The following is an 18,399-nucleotide window of genomic DNA, read 5'->3' as shown; positions in this document are numbered from 1 at the left end:
CCCCATCCGTTATTTATTTATATACACACACTCTTTTTCTCTCTCTCCTTTTTCTCCCTCTGTCCCTCTCACTATATCCTTTGCCCATCCTCTGGGCTTTTTTCCCTCCTCTTCCCTTTCTTTCTCCCTAGGCCTCCTGTCCGATGATCCTCTCATATCCCTTGTGCCAATCAACTGTCCAACTCTTGGCTCCATTCCTCCCCCTCCTGTCTTCTCCTATCATTTCGGATCCCCCTCTCCCCCTTTCAATTCTCTTACTAACTCTTCTTTCAGTTAGTCCTGACGAATGGTCTCGGCCCGAAATGTTGACTGTACCTCTTCCAATAGATGCTGCCTGGCCTGCTGCATTCACCAAAAAAAAATGGTAATCTGTTTTTTTAAAATGGAAAATGTAGAGGTATTTTTTCTACCACACCCTGGATAGTCACATATCTGTGTGAATTAACTTTATCCAATAATTAATGGAATGTCAGCCTACAAATCTAATGAAATGGACATTGACGCTTTGGACACTGCTTCACTTTTTTAATATATAGTATTTGTGTTTCTGCACATTTTAAAAATCTATTCAATATACGTAATTGATTTACTTATTTATGTTTTATTATATTTAATATTTTTTCTCTCTCTGCTAGATTATGTATTGCGTTGAATTGATGCTGCTAAGTTAACAAATTTCACATCACATGTTGGAGATAATAAACCTGATTTTGATATGCAGATGAAGAAATATTTTCATGATTAAAAACCTTTTAAGTTAAACAAATCAGCAATTTTTAAAAATATCAAAATCAGGAATCAACAATTTTTAAAAATATCAAAAATACCCAAAACTTGGAAATGAAAGCAAAACTGTACAACTCTCTTACATCCATAGATCCCTCAAAGTTGCTGCATAAATTGATGGCATATGGTGTGCTGACCTTTATTGGTTGGGGGGATTGGGTTCAAGAGCCGTGAAGTAATGTTTCAGCTCCATAAAACCCTGGTTAGACCACACTTGGGATATTGTGTTCAGTTCTGGTCACTTCAATATATTAAGGATGTGGTTTAAACAGCGTGCAGAGAAGATTTATCAGGATGATGTCTGGATTGGGAAGCACATCTTATGAGGATAGGTTGAGCGAGCTCAGTTTTTGTCTTTGGAGAGAAAGAGGATGAGAGGTTATTTGATGCAGGTGTACAAGAGGTATAGATCAAGTGGACAGCCTGAAACTTTAACCAGGGCAGAAATGACTAATATAAGGGCTCGTAACTTTAAGGTGTGGGGATAAGTATGGAGAGATGTCATAGAGAAGTACAGCACAGTAACAGCCCTTTTGGCCCATCACATGGCCCATTACACCCCCAATCTTGGTGTCATCTGCACATTTGCTAATTCAGTTAACCACATTATCATCCAAATAGCTGACATAGATGATAAACAGCAATGGATTCAGCACTGATCCCTGCAGTACACCACTATTCAAAGGTTTCCAGTCAGAGAGGCAACTACCTACAACCACTCTCTGGCTTTTCGCACAAAGCCAGTGTCTAATTCAATTTACTACCTAATCTTGAATGTCGAGAGACTGACCCTTCTTGACCAACTGCTCATGTGGGACCTTGTCAAATGCCTTGCTAAAACCCATGTAGACAACATCTACTGAATTGCTTTCCTTTACTTCCCTGGCAACCTCCTCAAAAACTCTAAAACTGGTTACACATGACCTACCACACATGAAGCCATGCTGAATATCTGTCTATCCAAATACTTATATAGCCTTAGAATACTTTCCAATGATTTTCCCACAACTAATGTCAGACTTATTGGCCTATAATTTCCTGGTTTATATTTAGAGCCTTTCTTAAACAGTGGAACTACATTGGCTATCCTCCAATTCTCTGGTAAGGATGATTTAAAAATCTCTGCTAGGGCTGCTCCAGCATTTTCTGCACTTGCTTCCTGTTGGGTCTGAGGGTACACTTTGTCAGACCCTGGGGATTTATCCACTCATTTCCTCAGGATAGCAGACACCTCCTCCTCCGTAATTTATACAGGGTTCATGAAATTGATGCTGCTCTGCCTCGCTTCTATAAACTGTGTCTATCTCCTGCGTAAATACAGATGCAAAAAAATTTATTTAAGATCTCCACCATTTGTTTTGGCTCTGCATATGGATTACCGTTCTGATCTTCCAGAGGACCAATTTTGTCCCTTGCAATCTTTTTGCTTGTAACATATCAGTATAATTCCTTAGGAATCTCCTTCACCTTGTCTGCTAGAGCAACTTCATGTCTTCTTTTATCCGTCCTGATTTCTTTCATTTCTCTTCTGTTCACTTGCATTTTTTATACTCCATAAACACCTTATTTCTACCTGCTATGCACATCCTTTTTTCTCTTAACCAGGGCCTCAATATCTTTTGAAAACCAAGGTTCCCTACACTTGTTATCTTTACTTTTTATTCTGGCAGGCACATACAGCTTTCTATCCTCAAAAGTTCGACTTTGAAGGCCTCCCACTTACCAAGTCCATCTTCGCCAGGAAACAGCCTGTCGCAATCTACACTTACAGATCATGTCTAATACCATCAAAATTGCCCTTTCTCCAATTTAGAATCTCAACCCGTGGACCAGACCTATCTTTTTGCATATTTACTTTAAAATGAAAGGTATTGTGGTCACTAGATGCAGTGTTTCCCTACACAAACTTCTGTCATCTGCCCTGTCAGAGGTGGTGGTAGAGGCAGATACATTAGAAACATTTAAGTAATTCTTAGATAGGGCCATGCATGAAACAAAAATGGAGGGCTATGTGGAAAGGAAGGATAAGATTGATCTTTTATCGAATTAAAAGATTGGCACAACATTGTGGACCAGAGGACCTGGCTATGCTGTACTGTTCTATATTAAGTTGACTTCTGCACATACAAATTATAGATTAGCATTGAGTACAGTGCTTTTTCATTGTTCCCAGGATGGATTTGGTTTCAGAAGATTTGCAACCGAATACCTCCAGAGTTCCTGAAACAAAAGGAAGTTTGAAAATGCGTTATCATGAAGTGAAAGAAAACCCACCATGTTCTGCCAATGGAGCCAAGACTTCAAAAATCATTTCTTTCTTCTCATGTTCAGTTTGCTTTTTGAATAGCTTTACAAGTTCCTCTGCAATTTTTGTTGATGCAAATTGTTCTTTGCTCGACTCTAAATTTCATAAAAAAAGAGAGAAAAATTTTAAAGCTAGTCTAAGTAAAGGAAACTACATTAAAAATAACAACATAAGTGATTTACTTCGTTAGTCACATTACTTTCTTTTTAGTGTTAATATGATAAAAACAGAACCAATTTCACACATTGGGTCAATAACATTTTTCAAAGTAATTTAAGCAATTTTCCTTTAATCACTGCTCAAGAGCACTAATGGCTGCATTTAAAATTCTATAATACAAAAGCCTGTATCTGCATGTTATATTTTTTAAAAGATACTTGCTCAAATTTTTTCCCACAAATAATAGAAGTAAACTCATGTACATTGCAGTAAAGAATCTCAGTTGTATCTGAGAAAGTACCTGAAACCAACTGTGAGCAACGATGCAAAACAAGTTTCAACAAACATGAAGTGACTGAGTTTTCATCATGTATCCTAACTTACCTATCTCTGCCAGGTTACCAAATGCAACCAAGCACATTTCTGTCAGTGCTGTATGCTGGGAATGCATACCCAACAACTGAACCAAAGTGGGAATGACTCCCATATTTATCAGCTGGGCCTGCAAGGCATCTGTAAAACAAGATTTTCTTAAATTAACATGTAATTCTTGAAATTACTAGTACTCCTGTACGCAAGATCCTTTGACACAACAGGCAATGAACAGAATTAGAAAAGAAACAAGTTCACAAAACACAAAACCAGAGAGAAATAGACTCAAAAGAGATTATTATGCGTGGAATGGTTAAAAGCTTTACAAGCCCTGAACAAAACCATGCTTGATTTCTCAATATGAATATGCTACTTATCAGCAGACAGAATACAAGCAAGCATCTATAAATGTACAAAACCAAAACTAATGATACAAGATTTAGGTGACAGGCCTAGCATCTAACTAATGGGTTTAATGGGTTGGGTTACTGAATATGCAAGTAAATATACGGAGTCATGAAAAATGTGGCAACCTATTTGCCCAAAGTTTTATTAGTTACTCGTGGTTCTTCGTAGCTTGAGCCAGGAGCTGGTTGGTACAAAACTTCCGTCTGTTCAGGCTGATTGTCAGTCCGAAGCTTTTGGCTGTACTGACAAAGCAACTGGTGATCTTCTGTAAGTCTTCGAGAGAGTGGACAACCAGTGCAGTCATCAGAAAACTGTAGCTCATGCGCCACAATGTCCCTGACTTTTGTTTTTGCTCTCAATCTTGCGAGGTTGAGGAGCCCACCATCAGCCCTCGTTTGTAGGAAGACCCCTAACTTCAGGTCTGATGAGCCATCCTGAAGAACAGCAGCGAAGAATAGTCCAAACAGAGTAGGAGCCAGAACACAATCCTGTTTTACGCCGTTGCTGATGGAAAATGGGTCTGACAACTCACCACACATGTTGATGCAGCCTTCCATGCCTTTGTGGAACTGACAGATGATGTTGGTTAGGAGTGGAGGGCAACAGAATTTTGGTAGGATCTTCCACAGGACATCTCTACCAACAGTGTCAAACACTTTGGTAACTGTCCTCATTGATCACACTCGTCTCAATGCTGTCAACAAGTTTTGCTACCTGGGCAGCATAATAACATTCTCAGCTTCTCTGGATGTAGAGATTGAGTCAAGAACTAGAAAAGCCTACTTTGCCTTTGGTCAGCTGAAAGATTGAGTTTGGTCACAGAACATCAGGTTGGCCACCAAATGCAAGGTATACAGGACTGTTGTCATATCAACCTTGTTACATGGATGTGAGACATGGTGCCCACATCAGAGACACTTACACCAGCCTGACCAACTGCGGCAGCGTCACCTACGTTCTCTGATGAAGATCACATGGCAAGGCAAAGTCTCCAATACTGAGGTCCTCTCTCGAGCTGGAATGCCAGCAGTTTCAACCTTGGTGATGTCAGCCCAACTGCGCTGGGCAGGACATGTTGTCAGAATGCCTGATGGAAGACTGCCCAAGTACATCATGTACGGCCAACTGTCCAGTGGTACCCGAAAACAAGGAGGCCAGTGACTACAGTACAAGGATGTTCTGCACAGGAGCCTAAAGAAAGTTGACATTGCCCCATCAACACGGGAGGATCTGGCCCAAGATCGCTCACAGTGGAGGGATGCCATCAGAAAAGGTGTGGACGCTGCTGAGAACAAGCTCAACCAGGCAACAGAGGAAAGGCACAGGAAGTGTCACAACAGAGCTTCGGCCCCAGCTGCCCCTCCAGGCCTCACCAGCCAAGTACGTGGCAAGCAGTGCCTGTCAAGGATCAGCCTGTACAGCCACTACCAGCCTTCCCCTTCCCACCCTCCCCCACCTTCTTTATAGGGCCTCTGCCCCTTCCCTCTTCAGTCCTGACGAAGGACTCTGGCCCGAAGCGTCAACTCATCGTTTCCACGGGTGCTGCCTGACCTGCTGAGTTCCTCCAGCGTGTTGTGAGTGTTGCTTTGATCCCAGCCTCTGCAGATTATTTTCTGGTTCCAAATTCTGGATATCAGAAAGTGGCAGATCTGAATTAAGGGCTCTTCCCTGGGGCAATTGTTATTCATTCTAGCAATATGGGCTTTGCAGGCTGAGACAGCCTGAATTGTCCCTCCTTAATTACTCTCGAGAAAGTGGTGGTGAACTACATTCTGAACTGCTGCAGTTTGAGGTGTGGGTGATCTAGGATTTTGACCCAATATCAATGGAGGTAACTAGTCTAGGCTTGTGTGAGAGAAACTGATCAAGTTTCTTTAAAATATTTTTGTTTTGCACTTTGGTGTCCTAAAGAGTCTGCCCTACCTTAAGAAAAAATGGTCACTCAGGTATTGGCAGATGCACCGATTAATACAAGCGGACTTATAACCTGACAACAGTTAGACAATTTGCCCATCTCATTTTAGCCCCTATTACAGAATGGCACATGACCGGCACTTAAAAATAAACTAGTAGACTTGGCAACAACAATTTGTGGAAAATGTAACATAAAAGTTTTACACTCAAAGTAAAAAATGCAACGTAAGTAATTGTGCTCTATTTTCACCTTTCGTAAGCTGACCTGCGATTTGCTAACTAATTGCTAAACCACAATTTATCACTTTCAATTCTTATATGGAACAGCAGATTACAACATTCAATAAATGCAAAATTTACTAATTGTGTTAAAATTCACAAATATTTACACATGCAGGTGTTTATTTAAAATTAAATCTAATGTATATGTGAGTTTAAACAAATATTTCTACAGCCTGATTTCTACATAAACATCTGCATTAACATCAACGTCACAACCTGTTTATTAAATCTAATGTATATGTGAGTTTAAACAAATATTTCTACAGCTTGATTTCTACATAAGCATCTGCATTAACATCAACATCACAATCTGTTTTAAAACACATTTTCTTTAATAGTCTAGTGTTTCTAATGTTTAGTACACTAAGCCGCAATAAATGTATGCTGTAGATGCAAACACAATGTTCAAGTTGTGTTTGCATCTTCAAATCTTTTTAATATACAAAAGGACCATAATAACATGTTGTCAGGTCAAAGTCAACACTTGACAGTATTATTATTTAGTCATTTCAAATTCCTTTGTCAGTAACATGACAAGTCACAGGACTCAAATTAAAATTAATAAAAGATTAAGAATTTCTGTCAGTTATACAGCATAGAAACAGGTACTTTGGCCCATCTGGTCCACGTCTTCTCAAGCTAGTCCTACTTTTCTGCATTTGACCAATATCACTCTAAACCTTTCCTGGTTATGTACCCAAATGTCTATTAAACATTGTACTGTGCTCACCTCAACTCCATTTATCTAATGCTTGCAGTGTGACAAAGATTGACTATGAATCTTTCCCTTCTGACCTTAGACTTGTACCCTTTAGTTTTAGACTCCTCTACTATGGGAAAAAGACTGCGATAATCATCCTTATTGCCTCTCATGAGTTTATAACCTCCAAGGTCACCCTTCAGTCTCTTTCACTGATCCTGCCTAGCCAGTGCCGCGGTAGCATAGCAGTCAGCACAACACTATTACAGTTCAGGGTGTTCCGGAGTTCAATTCTGTGCCAATCTGTAGGGAATCTCTGTATGCCCTCCCTGTGGAATGTGTGGGTTTCCTCCAGGTGCTCCGGATCCCCCCCCTCTGCTCACAGTCCAAAGGTTGGGCAGGTTAAATGGTCATGGTAAATTGTTCCATCATCAGGTTAGGGTAAATTGCGATCATTGGGGTGGTTTGATGTGCCTACTTTCCACTGTATGGCAAAATATATAGAAATAAATAAATATTCAATCTTTCTTTATAATTCAAACCCACCAGTCCTGGCAACATCTTTGGGATGTGTTTCTGCACTTTTTGCTTAATCATATTCTTCCTATAGTACAGAAATGTTCAATATTCCAGATGCAGTCTCATCAACATACAGCTGTAACATGATGTCTCAACTTTTGTACTCACTGCCCCATCCAATGAAAGTAAGTAAGCACACTATATACCTTCTTCCCCATCTTGTCTACTTGTGTCATCACTTTCAGGGAACTATGTATTTTACCCCATGTCTCTCTGTTCTTTACCATTCCCCAGGGCTTTGTCATCACTGTATATGCCCTGACCTGGTTTAAGTTGCTAAAATGTATCAGTTTGCACAACTGAGTTAAATTCCACCTTCCATTCCATGGCTCACCTTTCCACTTGATTTAGATCCTGTTGGAGTCTAAGACAACCATTTACACTGTCCATCAAATCACCAATTTTAGAGTCATCCACAAACTTAGTAACCATGCCATCTACATTTTCATCCAAATCAATGATATATACAACAGTGGAGCCAGCACCAATTCCTGTGGAACAACGTAAGTCACAAGCACTTAATCTGACAATCTACCACTACCATTCTCTGCCTCTTACCACTAAGCCAATTTTGTATCTAACTGGCTAGGTCACCCTAGATTTGATGTAATCTAACTTTACAGACCAGCCTTGTTCAAGTCCACCCAACAACGTCAACTGTCTTGCCTCTTTGTTATCTCTTTAAAACAGATATCAATCAAATTCAGGAGTCACGATTTCCCATCCCCAAAGTGACGCTGACTGAAGACCAACTGAAGACCAAGATCTCAGTCTACAGAGCAGTCATCCTGACTTCTCTGCAGAACAGCTGAAATATGCATTCCATACCCAGGCACATCAAGATGCTTGACCAGTTCCATCTGCGAGGCCTTTGCAAGATAATGGGCATCTCATGGCAAGTCAGAGTCTCAATCACAAAAGTGCTACAAAGGGCTGAGAGCTCTGGTGCGGAGACACTGATCATGAAGGCTTAACTTTGATGGGCTGGACATGTGGTCTGGATGGAAGACAACCACCTTCCAAAGATGGTATACTTTTCCAAGGTGGCACATGCACCAGAAAGCAGAGAGGTCCCACAAAGCACTATAAAGACTGCATGAAAGTGTCCTTAAAGGCATGCAATATCCCTGTGACTGGTTGGGAGGCCTGCCTAAAAACTGCAACATCAGGCGCCTGGCAGTCTACAAAGTTATTAGCACATTCGAAGAGCAGCGGCTGAAGGACCTCGTTCTGAACAGCCAGCACCACAAGGAGAGATAACCCGACTCTACAATGGCCATAACGCGCCCAACCTGCAGGTGCATGTGCACTTCCCAGTTTGGGCTTCGCTCTTATCAGAGGCATCACTGATGTCACCATTGTTCCTGATGGACTTCCAAAAAGAAGATGTTGACTATGCTTAATCAGTCCTTGTCTTTCCAAACGCAGACAGATCCTGTCTCAGAGTCCCTACAGGTACTTTCCTATCACTGACGCTAGGCTCACCAGCCTGTTCTTCCCTACTTGTTCGTGCAGCCTTTCTTAAATAACGGCATATTAACCACCCTCTAGTTTTCCAAAACTTCACCTATAGCCAAACAAGATACAAAAATCTCTACCAGGGACCCTGCAGATTCTTCCCTTGCTTCCCACAATATCCTAGCATACACTTTGAAACTATTCACCTTGATGTGCCCCAATATATCTAAATTGGAGACCATATTAATGCTATCATAATAATTCAGGCAATCAATATGTGCTTTTTTAAGCTTGTGTTACTTCAGTATATATTCTTGACAGCAGAGAGGAAATCAAGCAGGTTAGGTACTTGAATGGCAGGAACATTTTTAATTCTTAAATGTTAAAGTTTTCAGCAAACATGAAAATCTGTAGAACTAATGGGAAATTATGGTATTTTCTCAATAATTACCAGGTAAAAGTACTTCTACATTATGTAAATAATTTTATATAATAAGAGTTGAAAATTCATTGCAATGTGGAAACAATTAATATTATCACCCACAGAATATATCTAGGTATCTCAAAAAGGTAACCTAATTTTTGTGGTCCTTTTGTGTTTCTTAAAAAAGTGATCAAAGGAATACAATATAAAGAAACTAATCAAAATATTGCAGATGCTGGAAATCCAAAATAACTAATAGTCAATACTTGCAACAAACATCTGTGGAAGGAATAAAACAATGAAAACTTTAGATTATTGATATTTCTTCAGAACTGAAAACTGTTTGGGACGTGCAAGAAAAAAAAGGCGCTGAATGCAACACGAGATAAAGTGACAGACAGGATGATGCTGCTGTGTGAAAGAAGTTGGTACTTGAATAAAAAGCAAAAGATTGGGATAGAAAATGTTAAATGAAAATGGAACGGCACTACCTTTTCACTATTTCTTTAGTTTTGTCATCAGCCTTTCACCTTGTACCATCATTTTTAATTTAATCTTTTCCACCCCTCATATTACTATAGTCCTTCTGTTTTGCTGTTTTCTTTACATCCTTATCTCTCAATATTTCATTAAAACCGACAAAGCTATTCAATTTGAAATGTTAATGCTCTCTCTTCCCCTCTCTAGAGGCTATATGACCTACTGAGCATTTCCAGTACTTTTCTTATTAAGAAGTTATCAATATACTTAGCTGAATTTTAACAGAAATGATCTGAAAACTTAAAAAAATTGTTCAAGGATTCTTAGATTGAAATTTTAGAATAGAGTTTTAGAAACCCAATGGTTTTTGGTTGAATGATACATTTATAGGTTGCTGGGAAAAGTAGCATAAATACATACTACATGCTCTTTAGAGAAAAAAAAACTGCTGCAAGTATTTGAAATTAATTTTAATTTCTGTAATGGCACAGAGGTATGTGTACATAGCACAAATGCATGAAACATTCCCTCCTAGCAGTCGCCCGTCTATCATCGTAAAACAACTATGAAAAAGCAGCCTACTTCTATCTGGCTTTATGACCTCGCATTTTTAATATTAGCTAAATATTTTCAAGTTGCTTAGAAACTTTGCAGCAAATAAATTACTCTCTGCCGTATGTTTACTTATGCCTGAGAAGCAACTTGGATACCCTCCCATTTGCCTACCATCGCAGCAGGTCAATAGCAGATGCTATTTCATTGGCTCTTCACTGACTACAGTTTGTATTCAATACTATCATTCCCTCAAAACTAATAAGGTCCAAGACCTACGTCTCAATACCTACTTGTGCAACTGGATCCTTGATTTCCTTACTTGCAGGCCCCAGGCAGTTCAGATTGGCAACAATATCCCCTCTATGATCTCCATCAGCATAAGTGCACCACATGGGTGTATGCATAGCCCCCTGCTCTACTCGCTTTATACTTGTGATTTCGAGACCAAGTACAGCTCCAATGTCATACTTAAAGTTTGCTGATGACACAAATATCATTGGCCAAAACAAAGGTGGTGACAAATTAGCATATAGGAGAGAGACTGAAAATCTGGCACCACAACAACAACCTCTCACTCAATGACAGCAAGACCAAGGAGATGATTATTGATTACTGAAGGAAGAAACTGGAAGTTCATGAGTCAGTCTTCACTAAGGAAAATCAAAGGCAGAATGGGTCAACAATTTAAAATTGCTTGGTGTTATAATTTCAGAGGATCTGTCCTGGGCACTGCACTTAAGTACCATTACAGAGGAAACACTGCAGCACCTCCATTTTCTTAGAAGTGTGCAAAGCTTTGGCATTGTCATCTAAAACTCTGACAAACTTCTAAAGATGTGCAGTGGAGAGTATATTGACTGGTTGCATCATGGTCTGGTATGCAAACACCAATGCCCTTGAACAGAAAAGCCTACAAAAGATAGTGGATACAGCTCAGTCCATCACAGGTAAAATACTCCCCACCACTGAGCACATCTTCAAAGAGCACTGTCACAGGAAAGATGCATCCACCATTAAAGACCCATCCAGGGCATGCTCTCATCTCGCTACTGCCATCAGGAAGGAGGTACAGGAGCCTCAGGATCCATACCACAATGTTCAGGAACAGTTACTTCCCCCAACCATCAGACTCTTGAACCAGAGCCTGACACTCATTCCAACACTTAACTGCTCCCACGATTTATGGACTCACTTTCAAGTACTCTTCATCTCATGTGCTTGGTATTTACTGCTTATTTATTTATTATTATTGCTTTGTTTGATTTTTTTGTACTTGCACTGTCTATTGTTTATCTGTCTTGTTATATGCCATCTTTCATTGATCATATTTAGTGAAGGCACACAAGTAAATGGATCTCAGGGGTATATGTGGTGACATGCATACTTTGATAATAAATTTGCTTTGAATGTCATGAAACCCATCACAAAGAAGTCTACTTTAGCTTTGAGCAAGAATCACAGGGTACAACACAACTAATGATATTAACATATATTATTTGAAGAAGGTAGCTATAATTCATACAACTTATTTATGTAGAATAATTCTAGTATTTTATGAAGGGCTCTTTAAACCCTTTTATGAAAATACATTTATACAGTCATAAAAGATACGGCACAGAAACGAGCCCTTCAGCCCATGCAGTCAGTGCCAACCCACTTAAAACTGCTTATTCCCATCAACCTGCACTCCACTCATAGTCCTCCATATTCCTACCATCCAGATACCTATCCAAACTTCTCTTAAATGCTGAAATTGAGCTTGCATGCACCACTTGCGCAGGTGGCTACTTCCACACGCTCACCACCCTCTGAATGGACAAGTTTCCCTTCATGTTCCTCTTAAACTTTTCACCTCATGCCCACCTTTTCTGGAAATTGTTGCATTTACACAAGCAAATTCAGCTATTCAGGACAACGGAATAGCCATTTTTGCCCTAAAGCAGCCATTCTCCATGTATGCTATCTTGTGAAGGCAGTAAGAGTTGTATCTAATATTTGAGGCTTGTCAGTTTAGAACTTTTGTTCTCTCTTTATACTTCAGATTGAATGACTGGCACAGTAAACAAACCACTGTTGATTCTGAAAAATCTGCAAACAGAATTCTGGAAATGTGCAGCAAGCAAGTCATCATCCATGGAAGTGCAAAGTTAACATTTCACATTAACAACTTTTCATAACAGATCAATGAAAAACATTAGACACATTAATTATTTCTCTCTCCATAAATTTTACCAGAACTGTTTAGTATTTCTAGCATCCTTGCTTTTACTTAATTAGAAATGATACTCAAATCACCTTTTTGACAAATACAAAGGTCATACCTTTCTAATTAAGTCACACAAGACCTGAAAAATTCTGGGCTGTATCACTAAACAGAATGCACACAAGTTAATGACCAAAACTATGAGCCTAATTTCAGTAAAGTACTTCCCGTTGATTTATAAAAAGTTAATATAATCCATTTTCATTTATATCTCAACCATCAAATTTCCTAGTGCCAAATCTGCTTTAGGACTGCTTCATGCTGACCACAGAAAGTAATACTAGCACTGAATTAGGATCATCACAAAACCATTTCCAATCACAGTTAACAAAATCAACCTCTTTTCTCACGTCAGATACTGCGTAACAACTTCCTGTTAGTGTCTTCCAATGATAGAATGTTCAAAGCAAACATAGTTTATACCTTTTGATTACATAACAACTTTAGAGACCTAATTCTTTTCACTGGACTCTGAATGCCACATACAATAGTTTATTAAAGGCTTTTACAACAACTGTAATCTCAAACGGGCAACTTAATGTACAAAATAACTAACCTATCATGAAGATTATAACATTTACTATATGTAACAAAAGAGTTGTTTTCCGAAGTACAAGCTAAAAACATAACTTTTAACTTCTAACCAATTGATGAGCAAGTTCAAATTCTACCATAACTGGCCCATGCACAGGTCACGATTCAGAAATAATCCTTTCACCCACTTTAGAAAGTAGTTCCACAGTAGAATCAAAATATCGTAATGTAACATAACATTACATGAATCATTATTAATTTTCTTCGGTAGATTAGAAAATCTGTACATTCTACAATTTTGAAGATTATGATTAGCCAGGAAATGCTGATCTGACATTTTGCCTTTCATCTAAAATGGAGCAGAAGAATGAAAACATGTGTACCAAGATGAAACCAAATATTATTTCCGATCAAGGCACAGAAATTCACAATAACTTAGGTGAAGGTGATAAGCATTGAAAAGCAAGAATTTTATGGGATATGTAACTAGAAATTAGTACATGAAACAGTTTTCAAATAGCATCACCAACACTGCAAGATGAAGCAGAAAGCAATAGAAAGATTAACCGTCTTGACACTGTGCAGAAAACCTCTTGACTGCTCAAATTTGAATAATCTTTTGACACTAATTAGGTTTTGCATATAATTCATATGTCAGAATAAAACCCCTCCCACCTCTTTCCCTCTACAAGGTGGAGCTATTTTAAATAAATCCAATTTTGAGAAGTCCAAATTAGATTGAAGTTTCCTTTTGAACATTAAGAACCAATGTTGGGAATAGAATGTTATTTATGCCAGTCAAGGATCTTATTATAGTGATAATAAGCAAGAGATTACAAAAATAAGAAAATAAGGGAAATAGAGGACAAGACAAAACAAAAGGTCAATGGTTTTATACTGAATATTTCAGATTTTTTTCCAAAGTTGCCATTATACTAAATATTGAATAAAAATGTTTGCTTTATGTATATATGCAAACTATAAATATTTTTGTTTTAGTTTACCATTATCATTGCTATAGTTCAACAGGAAGCCACAAAAGACAGTCAAGAGCTTCTGATTGGCCGCATCAATATTACTGCATAGTGTCTGTAAGTGGTCAACTACTATCTGTACGCCACCAGAGAGGTCAACTGCATTCCTGCCCTCATCTGCAAAACAAAGAATTAAATTAAAAAATCTGCAACATAAATATAATTTCAAAAATGCATTGTGAAAAGCAAAATGCTTTAAATTAAAAGAAACAAGCAGCATTTAAAACAATAACAGTAAGCATCAAACAGCTATAAAAATTTGTTCTAACAGAATAAAATTAATATAATTTTTAAAACTGTTTGACACTAAACAAGATATGGAAGCACCTATAAGAATACTTTTTCACTCAGCCAGAGAACCACAATGGCTTCACCTCCTATTCCCTCCACCATTACACCCAAGATTCTTGAAGAACGCACTGCACAGCCTCCTTTTCTACACGGTATAATTTCCCATCAATTAAATATGTTAATGCTGGGTGGAAACAAGTTCTACCTCACCATTCACCCAAAACTTCACTATTCTCTCCAAACAAAGCTTGCTGGGCATCCAGGACAAGATGAATAGAAATTTCCTTTAACCAGACAGCAAGAACTGAAGCTATAGCCTAGCAATTGCATTATAAATTTGGTATTATGGTTAACCACTGTACGATCCAACTTTCCAATCATATCTGTATCATCACTATACTTATTTCTGCCTCTGCAGATTTCACCCAACTCCTTGTCTGTAGTGACATTCTTCTACATCTGCTTGCTCTAGACTTGATTCATTCACTGCAGCTCTCAGTTACTACTCAGTTATAACCTTCATAAATGTAAGATTATGCAAAAACTACTGCCAGTATCCAGCCTCAACATGTTTATTTGAACTATCACCTCAGTTTGCTAATTCATTTTTGCAAATATTTAGAATTCTGTATGGAATCAGAATAGGGAATAAACCCTCCCCCTTTTCAGTGTTTCTTCCCCCACACCCCCCTCTTTCCTTCTGATCCTCCTCATGTTCTCCCACTTTTATCCCTTTTCCCAATCTCTCACTCCAGCTCCCCACATCATCCATATTTGCCTGCATCTCTGTCTTGATTCCATCCATACAGTCCACTCAAAGGCACCCCAACCCCAAGTTCTGGCTTCATCTGCTCTTCCCAAATGTCTCTCATTATCACTTTCCTTACCTATTAGATTCCAGTACTGGTACGCCTTTGTGTTCTTGCTTATCTCCCTCCCAGCTGTTTCCATTTTCACCCTACTCCGCGCAGTTCTACCTGCTTCTCCTTTTTTTTTCTGCTTCCAGCTATCATCCACCTGCCTCTGTCTCCCAACTCCACTCCTCTCCCACCTGGCTCAATCTGGCTGTCAACCTTCAACCCCTCTTGGTCCATCAAACACCCCAGCCTCACTCCTCTCTTCTTTATACCGGCTATCTCCTGATGCAAGGTTTCACCCCAAAACAACAGCGATCCTTTCTCCACACCCCACACAAAGCTGCTCAACCTAATGAGTCCCTACAGCAATTTGTTTGTTGTTTCATTAGAATGTTGTTTGGCTTAGACAGATAGTGTTATCAGGAGAGATTGGACATCCGAGATCTGTTTTCTCCAGAGTGAAGGAGGTTTAGAGGTTACATGACAGGATATTGCAACTCTGATAAAGAAGGAGTTGTATGACATGTATAGGAAGTAGGGAGTAAATAAGGTGCTTGAGGAGTATAAGAGGTGCCAGAAAATACTTATGAAAGAAATCAGGAGGACTAAAAGAAGACATGAGGTTGCCTTGGCAGTCAAAGTGAAGGATAATCCAAAGAGCTTTTACAGGTATATTATGAGCAAAAGGATTGTAAGGGATAAAATTGGTCCTCTTGAAGATCAGAGTGGACGGCTATGTGTGGAACCAAAGGAAATGGGGGAGATCTTAAATAGGTTTTTTGCGTCTGTATTTACTAAGGAAACTGGCATGAAGTCTATGGAATTAAGGGAAACAAGTAGTGAGATCATAGAAATTGTACAGATCGAAAAGGAGGAGGTCCTTGCTGTCTTGAGGAAAATTAAAGTGGATAAATCCCCGGGACCTGACAGGGTGTTCCCTCGGACCTTGAAGGAGACTAGTGTTGAAATTGCAGGGGCCCTGGCAGAAATATTTAAAATGTCGCTGTCTACAGGTGAGGTGCCGGAGGATTGGAGAGTGGCTCATGTTGTTCCGTTGTTTAAAAAAAGATCGAAAAGTTATCCAGGAAATTATAGGCCAGTAAGTTTAACGTCGGTAGTAGCTAAGTTACTGGAGGGAGTACTAAGAGACAGAATCTACAAGCATTTGGATAGACAGGGATTTATTAGGCTTTGTGCATGGTAGGTCATGTTTGACCAATCGATTGGAGTTTTTCAAGGAGGTTACCAGGAAAGTGGATGAAGGGAAGGCAGTGGATATTGTCTACATGGACTTCAGTAAGGCCTTTGACAAGGTCTCGCATGGGAGGTTAGTTAGGAAAATTCAGTCGCTAGGTATACATGGAGAGGTGGTAAATTGGATTAGACATTGGCTTAATGGAAGAAGCCAAAGAGTAGTAGTAGAGAATTGCTTCTCCAAGTGGAGGCCTGTGACTAGTGGTGTGCCACAGGGATCAGTGCTGGGTCCATTGTTATTTGTCATCTATATCAATGATCTAGATGATAATGTGGTAAATTGGATCAGCAAATTTGCTGATGATACAAAGATTGGAGGTGTAGTAGACAGTGAGGAAGGTTTTCAGAGCCTGCAGAGGGACTTGGACTAGCTGGAAAAATGGGCTGAAAAATGGCAGCTGGTGTTTAATACAGATAAGTGTGAGGTATTGCACGTTGGAAGGACAAACCAGGCAGAACATACAGGGTTAATGGTAAGGCACTGAGGAGTGCAGTGGAACAGAGAGATCTGGGAATACAGATACAAAATTCCCTAAAAGTGTTGTTACAGGTAGATAGGGTCGTAAAGAGAGCTTTTGGTACATTGGCCTTTATTAATCAAAGTATTGAGTATAAGAGCTGGAATGTTACGATGAGGTTGTATAAGGCATTGGTGAGGCCGAATCTGGAGTATTGTGTTCAGTTTTGGTCACCAAGTTACAGGAAGGATATAAATAAGGTTGAAAGAGTGCAGAGAAGGTTTACAAGGATGTTGCCGGGACTTGAGAAACTCAGTTACAGAGAAAGGTTGAATAGGTTAGGACTTTATTCCCTGGAGCGTAGAAGAATGAGTGGAGATTTGATAGAGGTATATAAAATTATTATGGGTATAGATAGAGTGAATGCAAGCAGGCTTTTTCCACTGAGGCAAGGGGAGAAAAAAACCAGAGGACATGGGTTAAGGGTGAGGGGGGAAAAGTTTAAAGGGAACATTGGGGGGGGGGCTTCTTCATACAGAGAGTGGTGGGAGTATGGAATGAGCGGCCAGACGAGGTGGTAAATGCGGGTTCTTTTTTAACATTTAAGAATAAATTGTACAGATACATGGATGGGAGGTGCATGGAGGGATATGGTCCGTGTGCTGGTCAGTGGGACTAGGCAGACAATGGTTCGGCACAGCCAAGAAGGACCAAAAGGCCTGTTTCTGCGCTGTAGTTTCTATGGTTCTATGGTTCTATGACAGAAGTATATAAAATTATAAAGTAGCATAGATTAAGTAGCCAGAGTTAGCTAAGGGTATCTAAAAGTAGAGGACGCAGGCTTTAGGTGAGAGGAAGGAAATTTAAATGGGATCTGAGGGGCTTTTTTCACACAAAGAGCCCCGATGAAGTGTTACAGACAAAAGAGTAGTTGGTACCCCAGATAAGTTGCAAGACGAGTCAGTGGCAGATTAACCACTTTTAAAAGGCATTGGGTGGGGGGAGTGGTATTTAAATGAGTAGGACAGAGGGATATGGAATAAAAAAGGCAAGCAGGATTAGTACAGATAGGCCCAGTGGTTGGCATTGAAGTGGCAGACTCTGTTTCTGTCCTGTAAAATTCAATGACCCTACATTACTGAGCAACATATCAATTTAAAAATTCTTAACTTTGTTTTCAAATCTTGTCATGCTTATCTAAATTCCTCGCCCACTCTCAAAGCCCTCAAGGGCTTTGCTTCTTGAGAACAGATTTCTTGTGCACCAACTTTAAATGCAGCACGAAC

General features: G+C 39.4%; 1 protein-coding gene across 2 annotated transcripts in view; it reads right to left on the bottom strand.

Annotated features, from left to right (window-relative positions):
* rap1gds1 (RAP1, GTP-GDP dissociation stimulator 1) overlaps positions 1 to 18,399 on the bottom strand; it is a 92,061-nt gene that overhangs the window by 33,019 nt on the left and 40,643 nt on the right. The window contains exons 5-7 of one of the 2 annotated variants that reach the window (XM_063046890.1): positions 14,224 to 14,370; positions 3,635 to 3,763; positions 3,061 to 3,186 (exon numbers count right to left, since the gene is read on the bottom strand). In XM_063046890.1, the coding sequence (XP_062902960.1) occupies positions 3,061 to 3,186; positions 3,635 to 3,763; positions 14,224 to 14,370 (402 nt within the window). The remainder of the gene's footprint in view (positions 1 to 3,060; positions 3,187 to 3,634; positions 3,764 to 14,223; positions 14,371 to 18,399) is intronic. The other variant, XM_063046891.1, reaches the window with a different exon arrangement.

Source organism: Mobula hypostoma, chromosome 4 (genome assembly GCF_963921235.1).
Source record: "Mobula hypostoma chromosome 4, sMobHyp1.1, whole genome shotgun sequence".
NCBI classification, from domain to species: Eukaryota; Metazoa; Chordata; class Chondrichthyes; order Myliobatiformes; family Myliobatidae; genus Mobula; species Mobula hypostoma.
The sequence above is the reverse complement of the archived record's forward strand: the minus strand, read 5'-3'. Positions and strand labels throughout refer to the sequence as shown.